Here is a 19,081-nt window from a genome sequence, read left to right on the forward strand (position 1 = left end):
CGACACGCAGGGAATACGTGGGAAGTATTCTTTCTCCCCTATCCCCAGGGATAATATACATACATATACATGTATATACATAAACATATATACATATATACACATACACACATGTACATATTCATACTTGCTCACCGTCATCCGTTCCCACCCTGCCCCACAGAAAACGGCATCTTCATCCCCTGCATCAGCGAGGTAGTGCCCAGAAACAGGTATGATGTTTATCCTCTTCTCCCTTGGTATTTAATCTTTCTTCTAAAACATCATGAATGATATTTCACTTGGTTTGTTGATTGTATCTGCACACACCACCAAATACATTGAAGTTTCAAAATGAATGGCAGCAGAACCATCAGTACCATTGCCCGAGAAGCAGCAGGAAGAGCAAGAGCAGCAGTAGTAGCACCAGCACCAGGAGAATCTCTCAGTTACAGGAGCTCCCAATGTCCTGCTGGGTGTCTGGGCATTCCACAAGGTTCCCTTCTGCCATGGGGTCATAAATTCATCTGTCCAAGGCTGGCCCTCCTGTGTGATGATAGCAAGGACGTCTCAAGCCAGACTTGCCTGATGTCAGAGCACCGGTCGGTTGGGAGAAAACGTATTGCGGATGTCATGGCATAAAACGTAATGCCGATGTCCAACTGGAAGCCCCACGAGAGGGTCAAAAAAAAAAAAAGGAAGGAAGTAACGATGAGGGGTGAAAGCTATATATATCCCTGGGGATAAAGGAAAAAGAATACTTCCCACGTATTCCGTGTGTGTCGTTAAAGGCGACTAAAGGGGAGGTAGCCGGTGTTGGAAATCCTCCCCTCCAGTTTTAACTTTCTCAAAAGGAGCAGAGAAGGGGGCCAAGTGAGGATTTCCCCCCTAAGGCTCAGTCCTCTGTTCTTAACGTTACCTCGCTAACGCGGGAAATGGCAAATATTTTTTTTTTTTTTTTTTTTGCCGCTGTCTCCCGCGTTTGCGAGGTAGCGCAAGGAAACAGACGAAAGAAATGGCCCAACCCACCCCAATACACATGTATATACATACGTACACACACGCAAATATACATACCTACACAGCTTTCCATGGTTTACCCCAGACGCTTCACATGCCTTGATTCAATCCACTGACAGCACGTCAACCCCGGTATACCACATCGATCCAATTCACTCTATTCCTTGCCCTCCTTTCACCCTCCTGCATGTTCAGGCCCCGATCACACAAAATCTTTTTCACTCCATCTTTCCACCTCCAATTTGGTCTCCCACTTCTCCTCGTTCCCTCCACCTCCGACACATATATCCTCTTGGTCAATCTTTCCTCACTCATTCTCTCCATGTGCCCAAACCATTTCAAAACACCCTCTTCTGCTCTCTCAACCACGCTCTTTTTATTTCCACACATCTCTCTTACCCTTACGTTACTTACTTGATCAAACCACCTCACACCACACATTGTCCTCAAACATCTCATTTCCCAATCTTCCCCAATCTTCCCCAAATATATATATATATATATATATATATATATATATATATATATATATATATATATATATATATATATATATATATATATTGATTGAGAGGGTGAAGGCATGTACAGAGCATCAGATTGGGGAAGAGCAGTGTGGTTTCAGAAGTTGTAGAGGATGTGTGGATCAGGTGTTTGCTTTGAAGAATGTATGTGAGAAATACTTAGAAAAGCAAATGGATTTGTATGTAGCATTTATGGATCTGGAGAAGGCATATGATAGAGTTGATAGAGATGCTCTGTGGAAGGTGTTAAGAATATATGGTGTGGGAGGCAAGTTGTTAGAAGCAGTGAAAAGTTTTTATCTAGGATGTAAGGCATGTGTACGTGTAAGAAGAGAGGAAAGTGATTGGTTCTCAGTGAATGTAGGTTTGCGGCAGGGGTGTGTGATGTCTTCATGGTTGTTTAATTTGTTTATGGATGAGGTTGTTAGGGAGGTGAATGCAAGAGTTTTGGAAAGAGGGGCAAGTATGAAGTCTGTTGGGGATGAGAGCTTGGGAAGTGAGTCAGTTGTTGTTCGCTGATGATACAGCGCTGGTGGCTGATTCATGTGAGAAACTGCAGAAGCTGGTGACTGAGTTTGGTAAAGTGTGTGAAAGAAGAAAGTTAAGAGTAAATGTGAATAAGAGCAAGGTTATTAGGTACAGTAGGGTTGAGGGTCAAGTCAATTGGGAGGTGAGTTTGAATGGAGAAAAACTGGAGGAAGTGAAGTGTTTTAGATATCTGGGAGTGGATCTGGCAGCGGATGGAACCATGGAAGCGGAAGTGGATCATAGGGTGGGGGAGGGGGCGAAAATTCTGGGAGCCTTGAAGAATGTGTGGAAGTCGAGAACATTATCTCGGAAAGCAAAAATGGGTATGTTTGAAGGAATAGTGGTTCCAACAATGTTGTATGGTTGCGAGGCGTGGGCTATGGATAGAGTTGTGCGCAGGAGGATGGATGTGCTGGAAATGAGATGTTTGAGGACAATGTGTGGTGTGAGGTGGTTTGATCGAGTAAGTAACGTAAGGGTAAGAGAGATGTGTGGAAATAAAAAGAGCGTGGTTGAGAGAGCAGAAGAGGGTGTTTTGAAATGGTTTGGGCACATGGAGAGAATGAATGAGGAAAGATTGACCAAGAGGATATATGTGTCGGAGGTGGAGGGAACGAGGAGAAGAGGGAGACCAAACTGGAGGTGGAAAGATGGAGTGAAAAAGATTTTGTGTGATCGGGGCCTGAACATGCAGGAGGGTGAAAGGAGGGCAAGGAATAGAGTGAATTGGAGCGATGTGGTATACCGGGGTTGACGTGCTGTCAGTGGATTGAATCAAGGCATGTGAAGCGTCTGGGGTAAACCATGGAAAGCTGTGTAGGTATGTATATTTGCGTGTGTGGCCGTATGTATATACATGTGTATGGGGGTGGGTTGGGCCATTTCTTTCGTCTGTTTCCTTGCGCTACCTCGCAAACGCGGGAGACAGCGACAAAGCAAATATATATATATATATATATATATATATATATATATATATATATATATATATATATATATATATATATATATATATACCGTGTTTTTTACTCCTACGTAATCACATACACACCCTAGCTTATGTCAGATACCCATTTTACCGACCAGCCTCTAGGGTAGGATGAACAGCTGGGTGGACTATGGACCGGCTGCCGCGAACAGGACTGGGAAGTTTATGCGGCCCATGCGTGCGTGAAGGTCTGTAACAATAACCGCAAAATGCGTCTGAAAGGTCATTTGATTTGAAATAAAAAAGTCAAGGACATCTTTTTGTTTACCCAATGACCTTTCATTTCTCATTATAACGCCAATTAATGTCTTTGTTTCCTATTTCTTTGGTAAATCATGTCCGTCGATTTGAATAAATCATTTTTGGTCTGATTAGAACAGCGTCAGTCTGCAGCAGCAGCTTTGGCTTGTGAAGGGTAATCTGAGAGTAAAGTTCAGGCCATTAAGCGCTTTTTAAAGGAGGATAACAAGTCCATGGAAGTTTTTCAATTGCAGGGTGCGAACATACAACGTAATTCAGTTTGGTAAAATTCCAAAACTGAAAGGCAAAGCATTTCCTCCATAATGATACCATTACAAAAACATCGAAATCTGAGAAAAAAATGTTTATGAATGTCATAATGGTCAACCAGCACTTATTCAATAATTGCTCTGATGTGTACACCCGCAATCGCCTTATGAATATTATTTAAACAATAGAACAAATCAGTAAATTACCTCAAACTCATGGAGCCTGCCGACTGTTACACAAGTTCCCTCCAAAAGTGTGTATATGCGAAACAACTTATGACATCAACGCACCATAAAACAAATGAGCATCGCCTTTGCGTTAAAAGGAGGTTCGTAACAGTTAAAATACTAGACATGAGTCTAAATAGACCTTAAATAACTGAATTAAGTCTACAACAAACGTTGCTCTGATGTTATTTTTACCATTTCTATACACTGCATCATTCACTTTTCAAGTTGTGACCGGGTTTAATTGCTACTCCTGACAACCAAAAAAAGAGTGACAGGCAACGAAAAGGACGGACAAAGCAATCCTGAGGTATCTAAGTATTTTTACAGTACGGGGAAAGTTCTACATTAGAGGCCCCATGTCTTCCTCTCTAATATCACCAAGTAGCTTAACGTGTGGTAGATATTGGCATTCACCGTTTCCTTATTCACCCCATCATTTCACCACCCTTCTCTAGACAGAACTCTTTTACCAACCAATTTCTTGTAGCATCAGGTCTGTTACTGCATCTCATGAAAAAATAAACTCACATTGGTCCAAGTGATCGAGAAACCTGTAATCAAGATCCCCTTCTCCCTGCTCGCCTCCTTGGTGGTTTGGCGGGAAAATTGTATCCCTCAGTTCCTCATTGTAGCTCAGCTCAGTAATTTAGGTACCATCATAGTTTATCTTTTCTGGAAGCGCTTAATCAGATCTCTGTGTTTATCTGAATGCAGTAGAGATTTAAGAGGCAAAATCGTTTTTGGACTTTGGTCTGTGTGGTGAAGTTTATCAAATATTTCTTTGTAGTTTGATCAAGTGATGAAAGGGTAAGAGAGATGTGTGGAAAAGTGTGTGGTTGAGAAAGCAGAAGTAGTATTGAAATGGTTTGGACACATGGAGAGAATGAGTGAGAAAAGGTTGATAAAGAGGATATATATGTTATGGGTTAAGGGAACAAGGAGAAGCGGATACCAAATTGGAGGATGGAGTGAAAAAGATTCTTTAGCGATTGGTGGCCTGAACATACAGAAGGGTGAAAGTCGTGTAAGGAATAGAGTGAAGTGGAACGATGTGGTATAACGGGGTCGACATGCTGTCAATGAACAGCGAAACGTCTGGGGTAAACCATGGAATGGTCTGTGGGGCCTGGTTGTGGATAGGGAGCTGTGTTTTCGGTGCATTACAAATGACAGCTAGAGACTGAGTGTGAACGAATGTGGCCTGTTTTCCTGGCGCTACATCGCTGAAGCAGGGGGTAACGATGTTGTTCCTGTGGGGCGGAGTAGCGCCAGAATAGATGAAGGCAAGCAAGTATTGAATATGTACTTGCGTACATATGTATATGTCTATGTATGTACATGTTGATATGTATATGTGCGTGTATGGCCGTTATATATATATATATATATATATATATATATATATATATATATATATATTTATATATTTGTCGCTGTCTCCGCTTTATAATATATATATATATATATATATATATATATATATATATATATATTTTTTTTTTTTTTTTTTCAAACTATTCGCCATTTCCCGCATTAGCGAGGTAGCGTTAAGAACAGAGGACTGGGCCTTTGAGGGAATACCCTCACCTGGCCAAATTCTCTGTTCCTTCCTTTGGAAAATTAAAAAAAAAACGAGAGGGGAGGATTTCCAGCCCCCCGCTCCCTCCCCTTTTAGTCGCCTTCTACGACACGCAGGGAATACGTGGGAAGTATTCTTTCTCCCCTATCCCCAGGGATAATATATATATATATATATAATATATATATATATTATATATATATATAATATATATATAATATATATATATTTTGCTTTGTCGCTGTCTCCCGCGTTTGCGAGGTAGCGCAAGGAAACAGACGAAAGAAATGGCCCAACCCACCCCCATACACATGTATATACATATGTCCACACACGCAAATATACATACCTACACAGCTTTCCATGGTTTACCCCAGACGCTTCACATGCCTTGATTCAATCCACTGACAGCACGTCAACCCCGGTATACCACATCGCTCCAATTCACTCCATTCCCTGCCCTCCTTTCACCCTCCTGCATGTTCAGGCCCCGATCACACAAAATCTTTTTCACTCCATCTTTCCACCTCCAATTTGGTCTCCCTCTTCTCCTCGTTCCTAGCTACGTCTCTTCGTTATCAACTGACTTATATTTCTCTCTTGTGTCTCCCCTGATGATGTGATTATTACACGAAAGTGCACTTGGGAACTTATCGTGTTTCATTTCCCCCGTGTTTCCTGGCACTACCTCGCTGACGCGGGAAACGGCAATCAAGCATGATAAAATAAATATGAATAGAATATATTTCCTTGTCCATTTAATTGAACGCGATTTTCAAATTTTCCACATTAAAGTGTTCTAAATTGTTCTGATTCAGCTCGCGACAGATTGGCCACAATCTCAATTCCTAGGTCTCTTTCGCACTTAGATTCCTGTAGTTTGTTTCCCTCTATGAAACACTGTAATTACACCAAGCCCTTTTTCGGTGATATTACTTCATCATTACCTTACACTTACTAAGGCTTGAGTATGTACAGATTACAATACAGATAATAAAACAGGTAGGCATACACAGCCACAAATACTGCTCAGTGCTGTAGAGCTTAAACTCTCAAAATATTTGACAGAAGTCACAGTATATTTATTCCCCTCAGAAATTTCCGTAGGGGAATGGGGATAGTAGGGTGGCCCTGGCAGAGAATGTTTGAGGGCTAGGCTGTCCTATCTAAACACAACTTGCATGGTCCATACCCGTTACACAAGTATGGTTTCTATCGTAGCATTTTTTTTTTTTTCACTTTCCATGTCTACCCTTCACATTTCCTTTCACTCACGCCTGCATATTTCCTCCACATGACTAAGCAACTTCTCACAATCCACTCTTTTGTCTCATCACTGACGTTCCACTTCGTAACACTTCAGAATTACTTCATCCCAGGATAATACTTCAAGTAACCCGTAATTGCTCTTTTAATTGTTCTGTTCCACGTCCATGTTTTAAACCCATAGAGTTGATGAAAGTATGTTACCCGTGTATTTTTTTGTATATCAAAAATTCCACACTTTTTGAGGACATAACCTTTCTGTAAGATTTCATTATCCTTGCAAATAATCAGATTGGATACATATTTCAAATAGTGATCTTGTGAACCAAGAACAAATTTCATAAATTTTTATTACAATCCTGTCGGCAATGTTCTTAGACGCTTTTTTTTTTTTTTTTGTTATCCTTTATTATTTATCATGCGGATGGCACCCGGTACATGGATTTGCAGACAAAGCCTTGAAGAATAAATGCCCGGGGATATTGATTTTGAAGACATGCTAGCAAACGTACAGAAAGGGTAAATAAATAGCTTCTTATGTTCAGTACAAACAAATACATTATGCATGCAGGTAGAAAATAGAACGATGTGTGCATACATTGGGTAAAGAAAAGCTGGCTGGAGGAAACTGGTGAAGATCTAGGGGTATATGTTATTCCTGTCCTATAGCCAACTGTTCATGTTGCAGAGGTTGCAGTAAAAGCAAATGCAAAGTTAAAAGAACATTGGCATAGATGAATATGGAAATTTCAGAAATTTATACAAGTCTGATTCATCCATTCTTGAAATATGCATTGTAATCCTAGCATTTCACAGGGAGTCACTGATACGCTCGAGAACGAAAAATGAGATTGCATCAATACCTTTAAGAGTAATTATGGTGGGTGGCTGCCAGTGAAAACTCTGAGACCTTTACTACTAAATTTCACACTCGCTTACACAAGAAAATGTACATAAAAGTCTTCTTACTCGAACAATTACATCGTTGTTTATTTGGTTTTAGAGCATTAGCTTCCTAACTTTGGGGTGTGACTGGGGAAGGGTCGTAAGGTTGTTTTTTCGATGTCTTCAAAGATATTGGCATTATTTTACTCGTCACAGGGTATTGTAATACGTTAGATTTTAAATAACATAGAAAGTATGTTGGGTCGCCTGTTACTTGTATGGGGAGGGAGTTTTATACTTGTGCGGCCCCATATTCATCCACTTTCTTCCATCCCCATTCCTTTACCATTGCTTGGGCTGCATTTCATTAACCATGTATCAGACTAACTTTGGAGTCTGTTTAGGTCCCCATGTAAGGTGAAGCAATTCTCCTTGCTTTTCACTTCCCCATGACTTTTGCGTCATCTGGAAACATATTCAGGTGTATGTGATTTGTACTGTACAATGAGGGAATTTTACGTTAGTGAGGTTCCCATCTCTTGAACACTCTTTGATATGCAGTCTTGAACTTCTGTTTGCTGTTTACCATGTCCTCGGTCATTCTACTCTCTTCATCCGCCACTCATACTATAAACATTTCTTTCCATCCTTTTGAATGTTTCTAAATTTTATGTTATTTAATCAGGTTGCCCTAATCCCTACGTCTCTCAAAGAACTTCATTGTTCATATCACTGATATGTTTTAAAAATTTGAAAGTTATGACCAGGCTACCCCAAACTCTACATTCCTCCAGTGTGGGTAAATCCAAATCTTCAAGCCTTACCTTGTAACTTAGCTCTACTAACTCTAGAACGATTTTTTGTTCCCCTGCTCTAAACTTCTCTATAAGCTCTTATCTTGTTCTTTTGGTACAGTGACCAAATCTTGACTTACGTGGGATATGAGTAGTTTGCTAAATACTTCCTTAGTTCTAATATGGGATACTGGCGGCAGGTTAGGGACGATTCCGACACCCAGTCCTTCTCACACAGAATCCTGAAGCTATTTCCTGCTAGATGATATTCACATTGAGGTCGTCGGACACTTTGTCCCATCGTCATTCCCTTACATTTTCACGGGTTGAATTTTACAACCACGTTTCAGGACAACTTTGGAATGTGTTTAGGTTTCCTATATAAAGTGAATGCATTCCTCGCTTTTCACTTCCCTCATGACCTTTGCATTATCTGTTTGTACAGTGCATACATAGGAGTAAAGACATGGTGCATATACAAGGATAAGAGACGGGGCAAACGCTATCCCAGTGCAACATAAATCTTGTCTTTCATACATGTTCCCCATTTACCGCGAGCTTCGAGAACAGACGACTGAGTCGTAGAGGAGAAAACTCATACCCCCCCCCCTTACCACCCCTCTTAAGTTTCCCCCCCACCCAGTGGTAATGGTGTTCTGGGGGTATAAGGAGCTATTTTGTTTAAGCGCACTAGGCATGTGTAAAGCATGCACATGAGATGTGAGAGACTGAATGTACCTAGTCTGTCTCATGGAAATGAGAATGGAGTCAGAGACAGATGGACTTTACCTTGTGAATAACTTCGGTTGCAACTGTGGATCGTGAAGCAGAAGCAGCTCGCAGGCTAGGTGATCCCTTTCGCCCCAGACGCCGACTATTGCCTTTCGCGACACTTGGCTGCTTGTGGAGAGACCATGGTACGGAATGTCATGTATTACAGAATGATTCTGGAAAAGAGAAAACTTATACCGGTAATGGCATACCTTAGAATTAAATGGGTCCCTGGAGGAACATAATTGATTTGGGTTGGGGTTAGAGATGACTTACCCCTAGAAGTATTTTAGTTTTTTTTTATCTTAATAAACGTATCAATCATCTGAGAAAAGGTTGTCATTGATTGGCGCCCTCACCAAACTAAGTGATGGCGAAGCTTTGCAAACGTTATGAAGTGGCTTAAATAAGGTCATCTTGAGTTTTGTATGTCTCTTGTTGTCAAGACGCTAGCAATAGCTTACCATTGGAGGAACCAGGATCTCCGTGGTCACAAGCAGCTGCTGTAGCGTGTGTCGGGCTACACCATGGCTGCCGTGGCCACCACCACCACTGGTGATTGAGGGCAGGGTAGTCTTGTCTGCTTCACGCTCCTGGCCGCTCAGTGTATTCACGCCACCCGTCGTCCGTCGTCCGTTCACCCTCACACTTTGTTTCTTGCCTCTCGTCATGGTCGTTCCCTCACTTTTCTGAAATATATATATATATATATATATATATATATATATATATATATATATATGTGTGTGGTAGAGGATGTGTGGATCAGGTGTTTGCTTTGAAGAATGTATGTGAGAAATACTTAGAAAAGCAAATGGATTTGTATGTAGCATTTATGGATCTGGAGAAGGCATATGATAGAGTTGATAGAGATGCTCTGTGGAAGGTATTAAGAATATATGGTGTGGGAGGAAAGTTGTTAGAAGCAGTGAAAAGTTTTTATCGAGGATGTAAGGCATGTGTACGTGTAGGAAGAGAGGAAAGTGATTGGTTCTCAGTGAATGTAGGTTTGCGGCAGGGGTGTGTGATGTCTCCATGGTTGTTTAATTTGTTTATGGATGGGGTTGTTAGGGAGGTAAATGCAAGAGTCTTGGAAAGAGGGGCAAGTATGAAGTCTGTTGGGGATGAGAGAGCTTGGGAAGTGAGTCAGTTGTTGTTCGCTGATGATACAGCGCTGGTGGCTGATTCATGTGAGAAACTGCAGAAGCTGGTGACTGAGTTTGGTAAGGTGTGTGGAAGAAGAAAGTTAAGAGTAAATGTGAATAAGAGCAAGGTTATTAGGTACAGTAGGGTTGAGGGTCAAGTCAATTGGGAGGTGAGTTTGTATGGTGAAAAACTGGAGGAAGTGAAGTGTTTTAGATATCTGGGAGTGGATCTGTCAGCGGATGGAACCATGGAAGCGGAAGTGGATCATAGGGTGGGGGAGGGGGCGAAAATTTTGGGAGCCTTGAAAAATGTGTGGAAGTCGAGAACATTATCCCGGAAAGCAAAAATGGGTATGTTTGAAGGAATAGTGGTTCCAACAATGTTGTATGGTTGCGAGGCGTGGGCTATGGATAGAGTTGTGCGCAGGAGGATGGATGTGCTGGAAATGAGATGTTTGAGGATAATGTGTGGTGTGAGGTGGTTTGATCGAGTAAGTAACGTAAGGGTAAGAGAGATGTGTGGAAATAAAAAGAGCGTGGTTGAGAGAGCAGAAGAGGGTGTTTTAAAATGGTTTGGGCACATGGAGAGAATGAGTGAGGAAAGATTGACCAAGAGGATATATGTGTCGGAGGTGGAGGGAACGAGGAGAAGAGGGAGACCAAATTGGAGGTGGAAAGATGGAGTGAAAAAGATTTTGTGTGATCGGGGCCTGAACATGCAGGAGGGTGAAAGGAGGGCAAGGAATAGAGTGAATTGGAGCGATGTGGTATACAGGGGTTGACGTGCTGTCAGTGGACTGAATCAAGGCATGTGAAGCGTCCGGGGTAAACCATGGAAAGCTGTGTAGGTATGTATATTTGTGTGTGTGGACGTGTGTATGTACATGTGTATGGGGGGGGTTGGGCCATTTCTTTCGTCTGTTTCCTTGCGCTACCTCGCAAACGCGGGAGACAGCGACAAAGTATAAAAAAAAAAAAAAAAAAAAAAAAAATATATATATATATATATATATATATGTGTGTGTGTGTGTGTGTGTGTCTGTGTGTGTGTGTGTGTAACCAAGATGAGAAGAGAGGAGAGACAGTTTGTTTGAGGAACGAAACATATATGTTCTGGCTCTGAGTATGGCAGAGCTCAAGGGTAAAGGTGCAAGAATGGTTTGGGAATGTCTTACAGGTAAAGTCAGGTGTTGGTGTGAGGACAGGAGCTGATCGTCACATAGGGATTGTGGGAATGTGTGAATGTATAGAAGTGAGTTCCAGACTCAGTGTGGATGAAAATTTGAATTGGATTGCGAAAGACAGACGATTGTTGGTGCTAATGCACCTGGTCATGAGAAAGAGGAGGATGAGAGGCAAGTGTTCTGGGAGCTGCTGATTGAGCGTGTCAGCAGTTTTGACGCTAGAGATCGGGTATCAGTGATGGGTGATGCAAGTGCAAGAGTAAGTCATGTGGCAGTTAAGGGCATAATTGGGTGGCATGGTGTATTCATTGAGGTCACTAAAGAATGGTGAACTGCTCGTGGACTTGGGTGATGAAAAAGGACTGGTGATTGGGAATACCTGGTTTAAAAAGTGTGATATGCACAAGTATACGTGGGTGAGTAGGAGGTATGATGACTGGGCATTGCTGATTACATACTAACTAACAGGCGTACTAAAAAGAGACTTGGATGTTGATATGTTTAGAGAGGTAGCCGGTGGGATGTCAGGACATTACTTAGTGGTGGCAAGAATGAAGATTTGTAGGGGCTTTAGGAAAAGATGAAACGATATGAGTGAGAATAGAGTGGTGAAAGTGAGCTTGGAAAAGTGATATGTGTGTGAAGAAAAACCAAGAGAGATTGGCTGTAGAATGGCAAAAAGTGAAAATAAACGAAGCAAGAGGAGTGGGTGAGGAATGAGAGATATTTAGGGTCGTTGTGCTGGAAATGAGATGTTTGAGAACAGTGTATCGTATGAGATGGTTTGATCCAGCAAGTAATAAAAGGGCAAGAGAAAGGTGTGATAGTTAAAAGAGTGTGGCTGAGAGTTGAACGTTTGAAGAAAATGAGCGAGAAGTTGTTATAGAGGATATATGTCAGAAATGGAGGGAATGGATGGAAAAATGGAGTGAAAAAGATTTTGTGATCAGAGTCTGAACATGGAGGAGGGTCAAATGCATGTAACACGATAGAGTGAATTGGAACGATTTGGTGTACAGAGGTCGACGGGTTGTCATTAGACTGAATCAGGAGGGCATGCGAAAAGTGCCGGGGAAACCATTGAAAGGTCTGTGGGTTTTATGCGCTGTATGTGACAGCAAGAGGATGCATGCGAGCGAATGCTGCCTTTCTGTATCTGTTCTGGCGCAACCTCGCTTACGCGGGAAACCAATCAAGTATGGGGGGAGGGGTAGTCCCCATCGTCACGACCACTTCTCTGAACACCTTCGACTTTGTTTACCTTTGACCTGTTTCATTGTTTACCTTTGACCTGTCCCACTATACGTGCAATCTTTCCGTATTGGTAGGGTCCTCTGAGCACAATCTTTATCGCTCGCAGTTAGAAACGTCATCCATTGTTTCCAACCGAGACGCCAACTTTGTCACAACACCTATGGTCCCGACCAATGGACAGTAGGTTTCCAATTCTCTGCAGATAGGATTAATGACAATAAACGGACTCGATAGTGAAAACATAAGGGTCAGTCCCAGATTCGAAAGGAACCAGACCTAATCTGCTGCCCTTTGCTCAGCACCTGAAATTTAAGTAAATTGGAAAAAAAAAAATACCGTGAGCGTAAATTCATTAATACAAAAACCGATTTTACATATATTTTGAATGTTCTAATTGACATACTGTTAACAGATGACTGAAAAATGGACATCATATTCAGAATCATATAAATATATTATGATTAAGGGCTTCCACTTACCTATTGGATGCGAAAGATATTCACCATTCGTTAGTTATCCCTTCAGCTAAAAGCATATTTTTGACAGTGTATTGGTTCTAGGAGAGCACCGTATAAACTGCATAATATACTAATGTTGGTTCACCTGCTAAATTGTTTACAGTTTCCATACTGGAAACTTAAGTTGGCTGCCATTGGTCGATCGTTGCATAACAGCCAATAGTGTGCGGCGTTACAGGCACGGCGTTGCCATGGTGATAGCACGATCAGACCACATGGTGACTTCTGGTTGACACATATATCTCACAAGTACTAAGATACATATATTTAGCTATCCAGCGTTATTGAAAGTCTATCCTTGAAACTACAAAATAATATGAAGATAAGCGGCACTGATTGATGATTCAGGTTAAGTTAACAGTAAATCAAATAATTTAAAGCAGATAACGCGCGATGCCAGTTGTTGATCTTTATTTTGTACAGTGGCCGACAGGTACACTGACTCAATTAAAAGTGTCACACGAATTTTAAAGTAAAAACATTTGTTGTTGATTTCCTAAATTATACAGTGTAGTTATCAAAGAACAACTATTGTGACGCGACCCTCCATATTAGCACTACAAACGTAAACACAAAATGATATCGGCTTAGACTGTTAGAGCTACAGAAGGTACCTTGAAATTCACTTGTCAGCTTCAACAAATTGCCTTCCTCTTCTTCCCCCCCCCCCCTCTCTCTCTCTCTCTCTCTCTCTCTCTCTCTCTATGCACGGCCACATATTTAGAGCTATAAATATCAAGGAATGCAGTTACAACTTCTTGCGAAAATCTACGCGACTTATGTGGCCGCGGCCTCTAATGCTGTTTTAATGCCGAACCCGCTTTCCCAAGCCGATACATAACGTACTTTCCGCGAAACGCAGGTTATTACCATATTTATATGGACATATATATATATATATATATATATATATATATATATATATATATATATATATATATATATGTGTGTGTGTGTGTGTGTGTGTGTGTGTGTGTGTGTGTATCGTGGCGTTTAACTCGTAGCGGGAAAAGACCTGGGAAGGATCGATGGAGGAAAATTTGGGTTGGACACGTTGGACTTCAGTCATGGGCTGATCACGTGCAGAGTGTGTTAACGAAAATACTTTGAGATGACAGTAAGAAGTCAACGTTTAAAAGTGTGGTGCGCTTTTATTCTCTCTCTCTCTCTCTCTCTCTCTCTCTCTCTCTCTCTCTCTCTCTCTCTCTCTCTCTGTTTTTGTATTGTTGTCTGTGGTGTTATTCTTTATTATCACGCCAAACAGTGTCATGCTTTTGGCTAGCAGGTGTATAGCAAGGCACAAACCTCTTAAACAAAAACAAAGTAACAAGTTACCCGTTATTTTTCAATGTCTTGTCTAAGTTAACTATTCTTCCCTTGTTTTAACGTGGGTAACCTGCTGATGTGTAATGTGCGCTTTTACCCTTTACATGTTTACAGTGATACACTCGCTGCAACAAACCTAAAACTTTACTTGATTTTTTTGTGTTTGGTATGAGTTTCCTTTAGCGACACCTTCGTCAGACAGTCATTGAAACTGTTCACATATTATGTCATGGAAGCATACCTACCATTTGGCCATCAGTTTGTTGCTCTTCCTAATTGCTCCATTGCTTAACATATTTTCCCTCGGATGATTTCCTTGTTAAGGCAACAATGTCTGCTGAGGTGACAGTATCATTGTTAAGACAAGTTTCATTGCTGAGGCAAAAGTACCAGTCTTGAGCTAGTAACGTTGATGTTGATCCAGTAGTATATTGTCAACAAAATAAGTTTTATGGCTGTAGTGTCAGTTCTGAGCAAACAACGTCAATGTTGTGGCCATAGTGTCAGTGTTAAAACAAGCGTCAGTGATCATGACCTAACAGGAGTTCTGCTGGGCCTGGATCAACAGGCATGGTGGCTCCAGCTGATCATCGTCATCAGGGATATTAAAACGTTCAGCTAAGATAACCTCCATATAGCACCATATGACGTGATGATCGCTGTAATATCATCAGGTAGAAGAGTGTCCTACCCCACTGCAGGAGTAGTATAGCTCCACTGGGAAAGAGGCGCAAGAGGTAGGAGGCGTTCCTGGGATCTTCGAGTTCTCCTGCAGGAGGGAAGAAGTGTTGCTGAGGTACTGTGGCTGCAGAAAGGAGGCGTTACCGGTCCCATTATTGTGATGCGGGATGGAGGACGCGTCACCGAGGTCCCATGGCTATGCTACAGGAGGAAGAGAACGTTGCTGAGGTCCTGTGGTTGTGTTACATGAGGGAGGAGGAGTTACCAAGATTCCTTAGATGTGGCCTGGGAGGAGAAATCATTCAATTGTATCTGTGGGCATGAAAGGCTGTGGATCGATTCGGGAAGCGAGGAAGAGCACACACAGCGCAAAGGTCCTTCACGCAAAAGTTCAGAACACCAGAGTTGCTATCATTATGACCCCCCAACGTGTACAGCGACTGCGAGCAAGGTGGAGCAACGTAGATACTGTGTCGCTACAACTGTTAATACTGTACATAATGCAGTTATTACAAGTCCACTTTTTTCTTGTTCATTTTGTATCTTAACAGAAGCTTCGCTCCCGACTATTGCTCGTGATTTTAGACTGTAATCAGTATTTTCAATTATGCACAGTGAAATTCCTTATGACTTTAAAAATTACATATTTATAGATCGTGACTGTGTAATTTTAAATTTTCTGTTATGAATGCAACATTTGATAAGAGATAAGATGTCTTTATTAATTGCCTACATGATTCAAAATGAAATTCTTTCATTTATAATCTAGAAGTGTATGAACTGTTGATGATAACAATTTTCCTAAATTTATTGTGAGCTACTCCACTCCTTCTGACTTTGTTTTTAGTTTGTTTTGTGTCATTACAAGGCCTTTCTTTTAATCTAAATGTATGTAACTAGGGTTGTCGATCCCACGACCAGTGATGCAATACAGTTGTGTTTACGCGTTACTACTGTTGCCGGCAGAAAAAGTTATGGTAAAAAAATATTTCATCTAAGTTGTATCTTTATCATCTCAGACCATTGTGGATCGAAAGTATATTTTATGATATAAAAAGATGTTTTGATAAACGAGTAAACGATTTTTACTTTAGCAAGTCACCTGGTATTATTTGTCGAAAAAAGAGAGTCATAGACTCATAGTTTGTGTTGAGCTGTCAAATCTGAGAATTGTTAAGTATAAATGGAATGCATTACCTGTATTTTACACTAATCAAGTTCAATTCTGACTTTAATGAACATAATCTGTAATTCTTTAGGCACTGATAACCATACAGAGTGATAAAGGGATAAAGTAGAGTTAGGGCTTCCCTGTTGGTAATGTGAAAACCGATAGGTTAAGATTGTCAAAGTATGTTTTTATTAAGGTTGTCGTCCCTTTGATGAAGATAGTTCTCAGTTTTTGTGAGATATAACTTCTATGCGGATTAAAGATGCGAAAATCAAAGGGTTTTAATTAATACAATCGTCATTTTGCCTTGTCAGGAGTGTTGGTAGAAGGTCAAGATCGTCAAAGTATGTTTTTATTAATGTTGTGTCTTTGAAGAAGGTAGTTCTCAGCCAGTGTGACATCTAGGTTATATTTGGATTAAATATGCAAAGATCTAAAAGTTTTAGATAATATGATTGTCAGTTTGCCATGTATTAGGAGTGTTGGGCTGAATGATTCACTATCACCGGATTAGTTGTTGGCCTCAATATGTGATAGTCTGTATTTTGTACTAACAGATTTTTTTTCATCAAAAGCTGCTTCATCACTGAGACCAGGGTTCTAACACTGAGGTTGTTTTACGTAGACCAACCTTTATCTTCTTATCTTAGGAGTTCCCATATATCTTCTATGGGTCTCCCTTAGAGTTTAGGAAGCCTGGGATATTCACCATACAGGACCACAGATCATAAAGTGTTGCTATCAGTTCATACATATATGGATCATTGGAAATGCTAAGGGTACAACTCCAGGATAAAAGTCAGATCATTTATCAGTATAGCTCCGCATCAAAACTAGTTTCAGGAAATAGCTACTTGTGCTTTAGGTTTGCCAGTTTATTGTCATTACAGAATTATGTACTTGCAGAGCATGATTTAGAATATTTCATTTAATGAATGATTTTGTAAAGGCAGTAAAAGTTATTTCTGTGAGGTTTGTTAACGCGAAAGTAATTAATGCACTTGTATGATATCAACATTACCCAGAAGACTTCAGTAGCTGAAGTGATAGTAGGATTATACTGAAATATTGTTCTGCTGGATGTCATGAACTGTCTTCTGTATGTTTACATCCAGCAGCACGACTGTGCATTTTCATGAGAATGACGTATAATTTTTTAGATTATTGAAAATAAGATAGATTTCAACTTTTAAGAAGGTTGAATGGGGTTTTCAAAGGCTCTGTTTTGATATGGAGCTAAACTGATGAATTACTAAAAGTTTAGGTAATTCACCAATTTAGCTTAACATTACTGTTATCTTTAAATATAGATTTAGTTCTTCATTGGTATTTAGTGTAGAGTAGAATAGTATTTTGTAGCATTATTTAGAGCATTACATCTTATTGAATGATATTAGGTAAAGTTGTATGAGTTAAGGGTAGCTTATCAGTTTAGTTTTACATTGCTATTAGCTTTGAATGATAAGTGATTTTGTTCTGGTAAATTAGTGTGGTGTTAGAGAATACAGTAACAGTTGCAGAACATGATTTGAAGTATTATATTTCATTGAACTCAGTTATTGGGAGTCACATCCTCATGGTTGGTAAGGTAAAGTAGATTTGGCTTGACCTTTGCAACCTACTACTTTGCTTAGACTTAACGATGGTGACAGGTAAGCTCTCCTGTGACTCAGCTGGACTTACTGTATTTAAGAGTGATCTTTTGTTCCTCAAAATACACATTTGTATTGATTTTCATTGTTTATATAGCTCAAGGTGGGATGCCTGAGGATTGAATGAATAACTGTGTTGTTCCATTTTAGTAAGGCAAGGGGAACAAAAGTGAATGTTCAAATTATAGTTATTAATTTGTTGAGTATATCTGGTAAGTTGTGAATGAGAGTAGTAATAGAGATGATGTTAGCAGACACAGAGCAACAGATTAGGAAGGAAAATTTTGGCTTCAGGAGTGGTAGAGGATGTGTGGACCAAGCTTTGCTTTGTAGTCAGTGAGAAATATACTTAGAGAAAGAAAAGTATGTGGCGTTCATGGATCTGGAGAAAGCATGTGCTAGGGTTTGCAGAGATGCTTGAGGAGTTTCTGATAGTAAAGGCATATGCGCAAGTAGGAAAAGAGAAGGATGAGGGGTTCCATATGAAGATGGGTCGTAACAAGGGTGCATAATTTCACCTTGGCTGTTTCATCTGTGTAGATGGGGATGGTGAGGGAGGTAAATTTGAGGGTCATGGATAGTAGTGTAGGTTTGCAGTTTACTGGCAGTGGAGGGGGCCTGGGAGATGAGTCTGTTGCTGTTTGCTGGTAACTTATTCTTGATGGTAAACTCAAGTGAGAAATATCTGAACCTGGCATCTGAGTATAGGAGAATATGCTAAGACTGAAAGTAGGTATGATATTAGAGGAACAGGTGATATATGCCCACAGTCCCACAAAAATTCCTTTGCTATATGTTCAGCAGAAATAGAAGCATCACTCTAGGAGATGCAGTAATTTTTCAGTAAATAGTCAACAAGAAAGTTTCTGAAACTGGTATAGTCACCACTATTGAAGGCTTAGTGTTAGTCTTTAAAAGGGCCAGCTGGAGGAGGAGGTGCAGTTAGTAAAGTGACATTTATGTAAGTGTTGTTCCTTGAACCATTTAGGGGTGTAAAGGAATGCTGTGTTAAGAAAGTCGTTGTAACAGGCTGGAATAGAAGGAAAGGTGGTTAATTTGCTTGTATCATTCCTAGT

At 40.5% G+C, this 19,081-nt stretch overlaps 1 protein-coding gene across 10 annotated transcripts in view; it reads left to right on the forward strand.

The window, feature by feature from the left end:
* Positions 1 to 15,672: 15,672 nt before the first annotated feature.
* The window catches only part of ZnT49B (Zinc transporter 49B), a 43,134-nt gene continuing 39,725 nt past the window's right edge, over positions 15,673 to 19,081 (forward strand). Inside the window, exon 1 of one of the 10 annotated variants that reach the window (XM_071694036.1) lies at positions 15,673 to 16,159. In XM_071694036.1, coding sequence (XP_071550137.1) covers positions 16,069 to 16,159 — 91 coding nt within the window. In that variant the 5' untranslated portion in view covers positions 15,673 to 16,068. Of the gene's footprint in view, positions 16,160 to 16,248; positions 16,360 to 19,081 lie in introns of those variants that run through there. The other 9 variants (XM_071694037.1, XM_071694038.1, XM_071694040.1 and 6 more) reach the window with 9 other exon arrangements.

This window comes from Panulirus ornatus, chromosome 56, assembly GCF_036320965.1.
Source record: "Panulirus ornatus isolate Po-2019 chromosome 56, ASM3632096v1, whole genome shotgun sequence".
Taxonomy (NCBI): domain Eukaryota; kingdom Metazoa; phylum Arthropoda; class Malacostraca; order Decapoda; family Palinuridae; genus Panulirus; species Panulirus ornatus.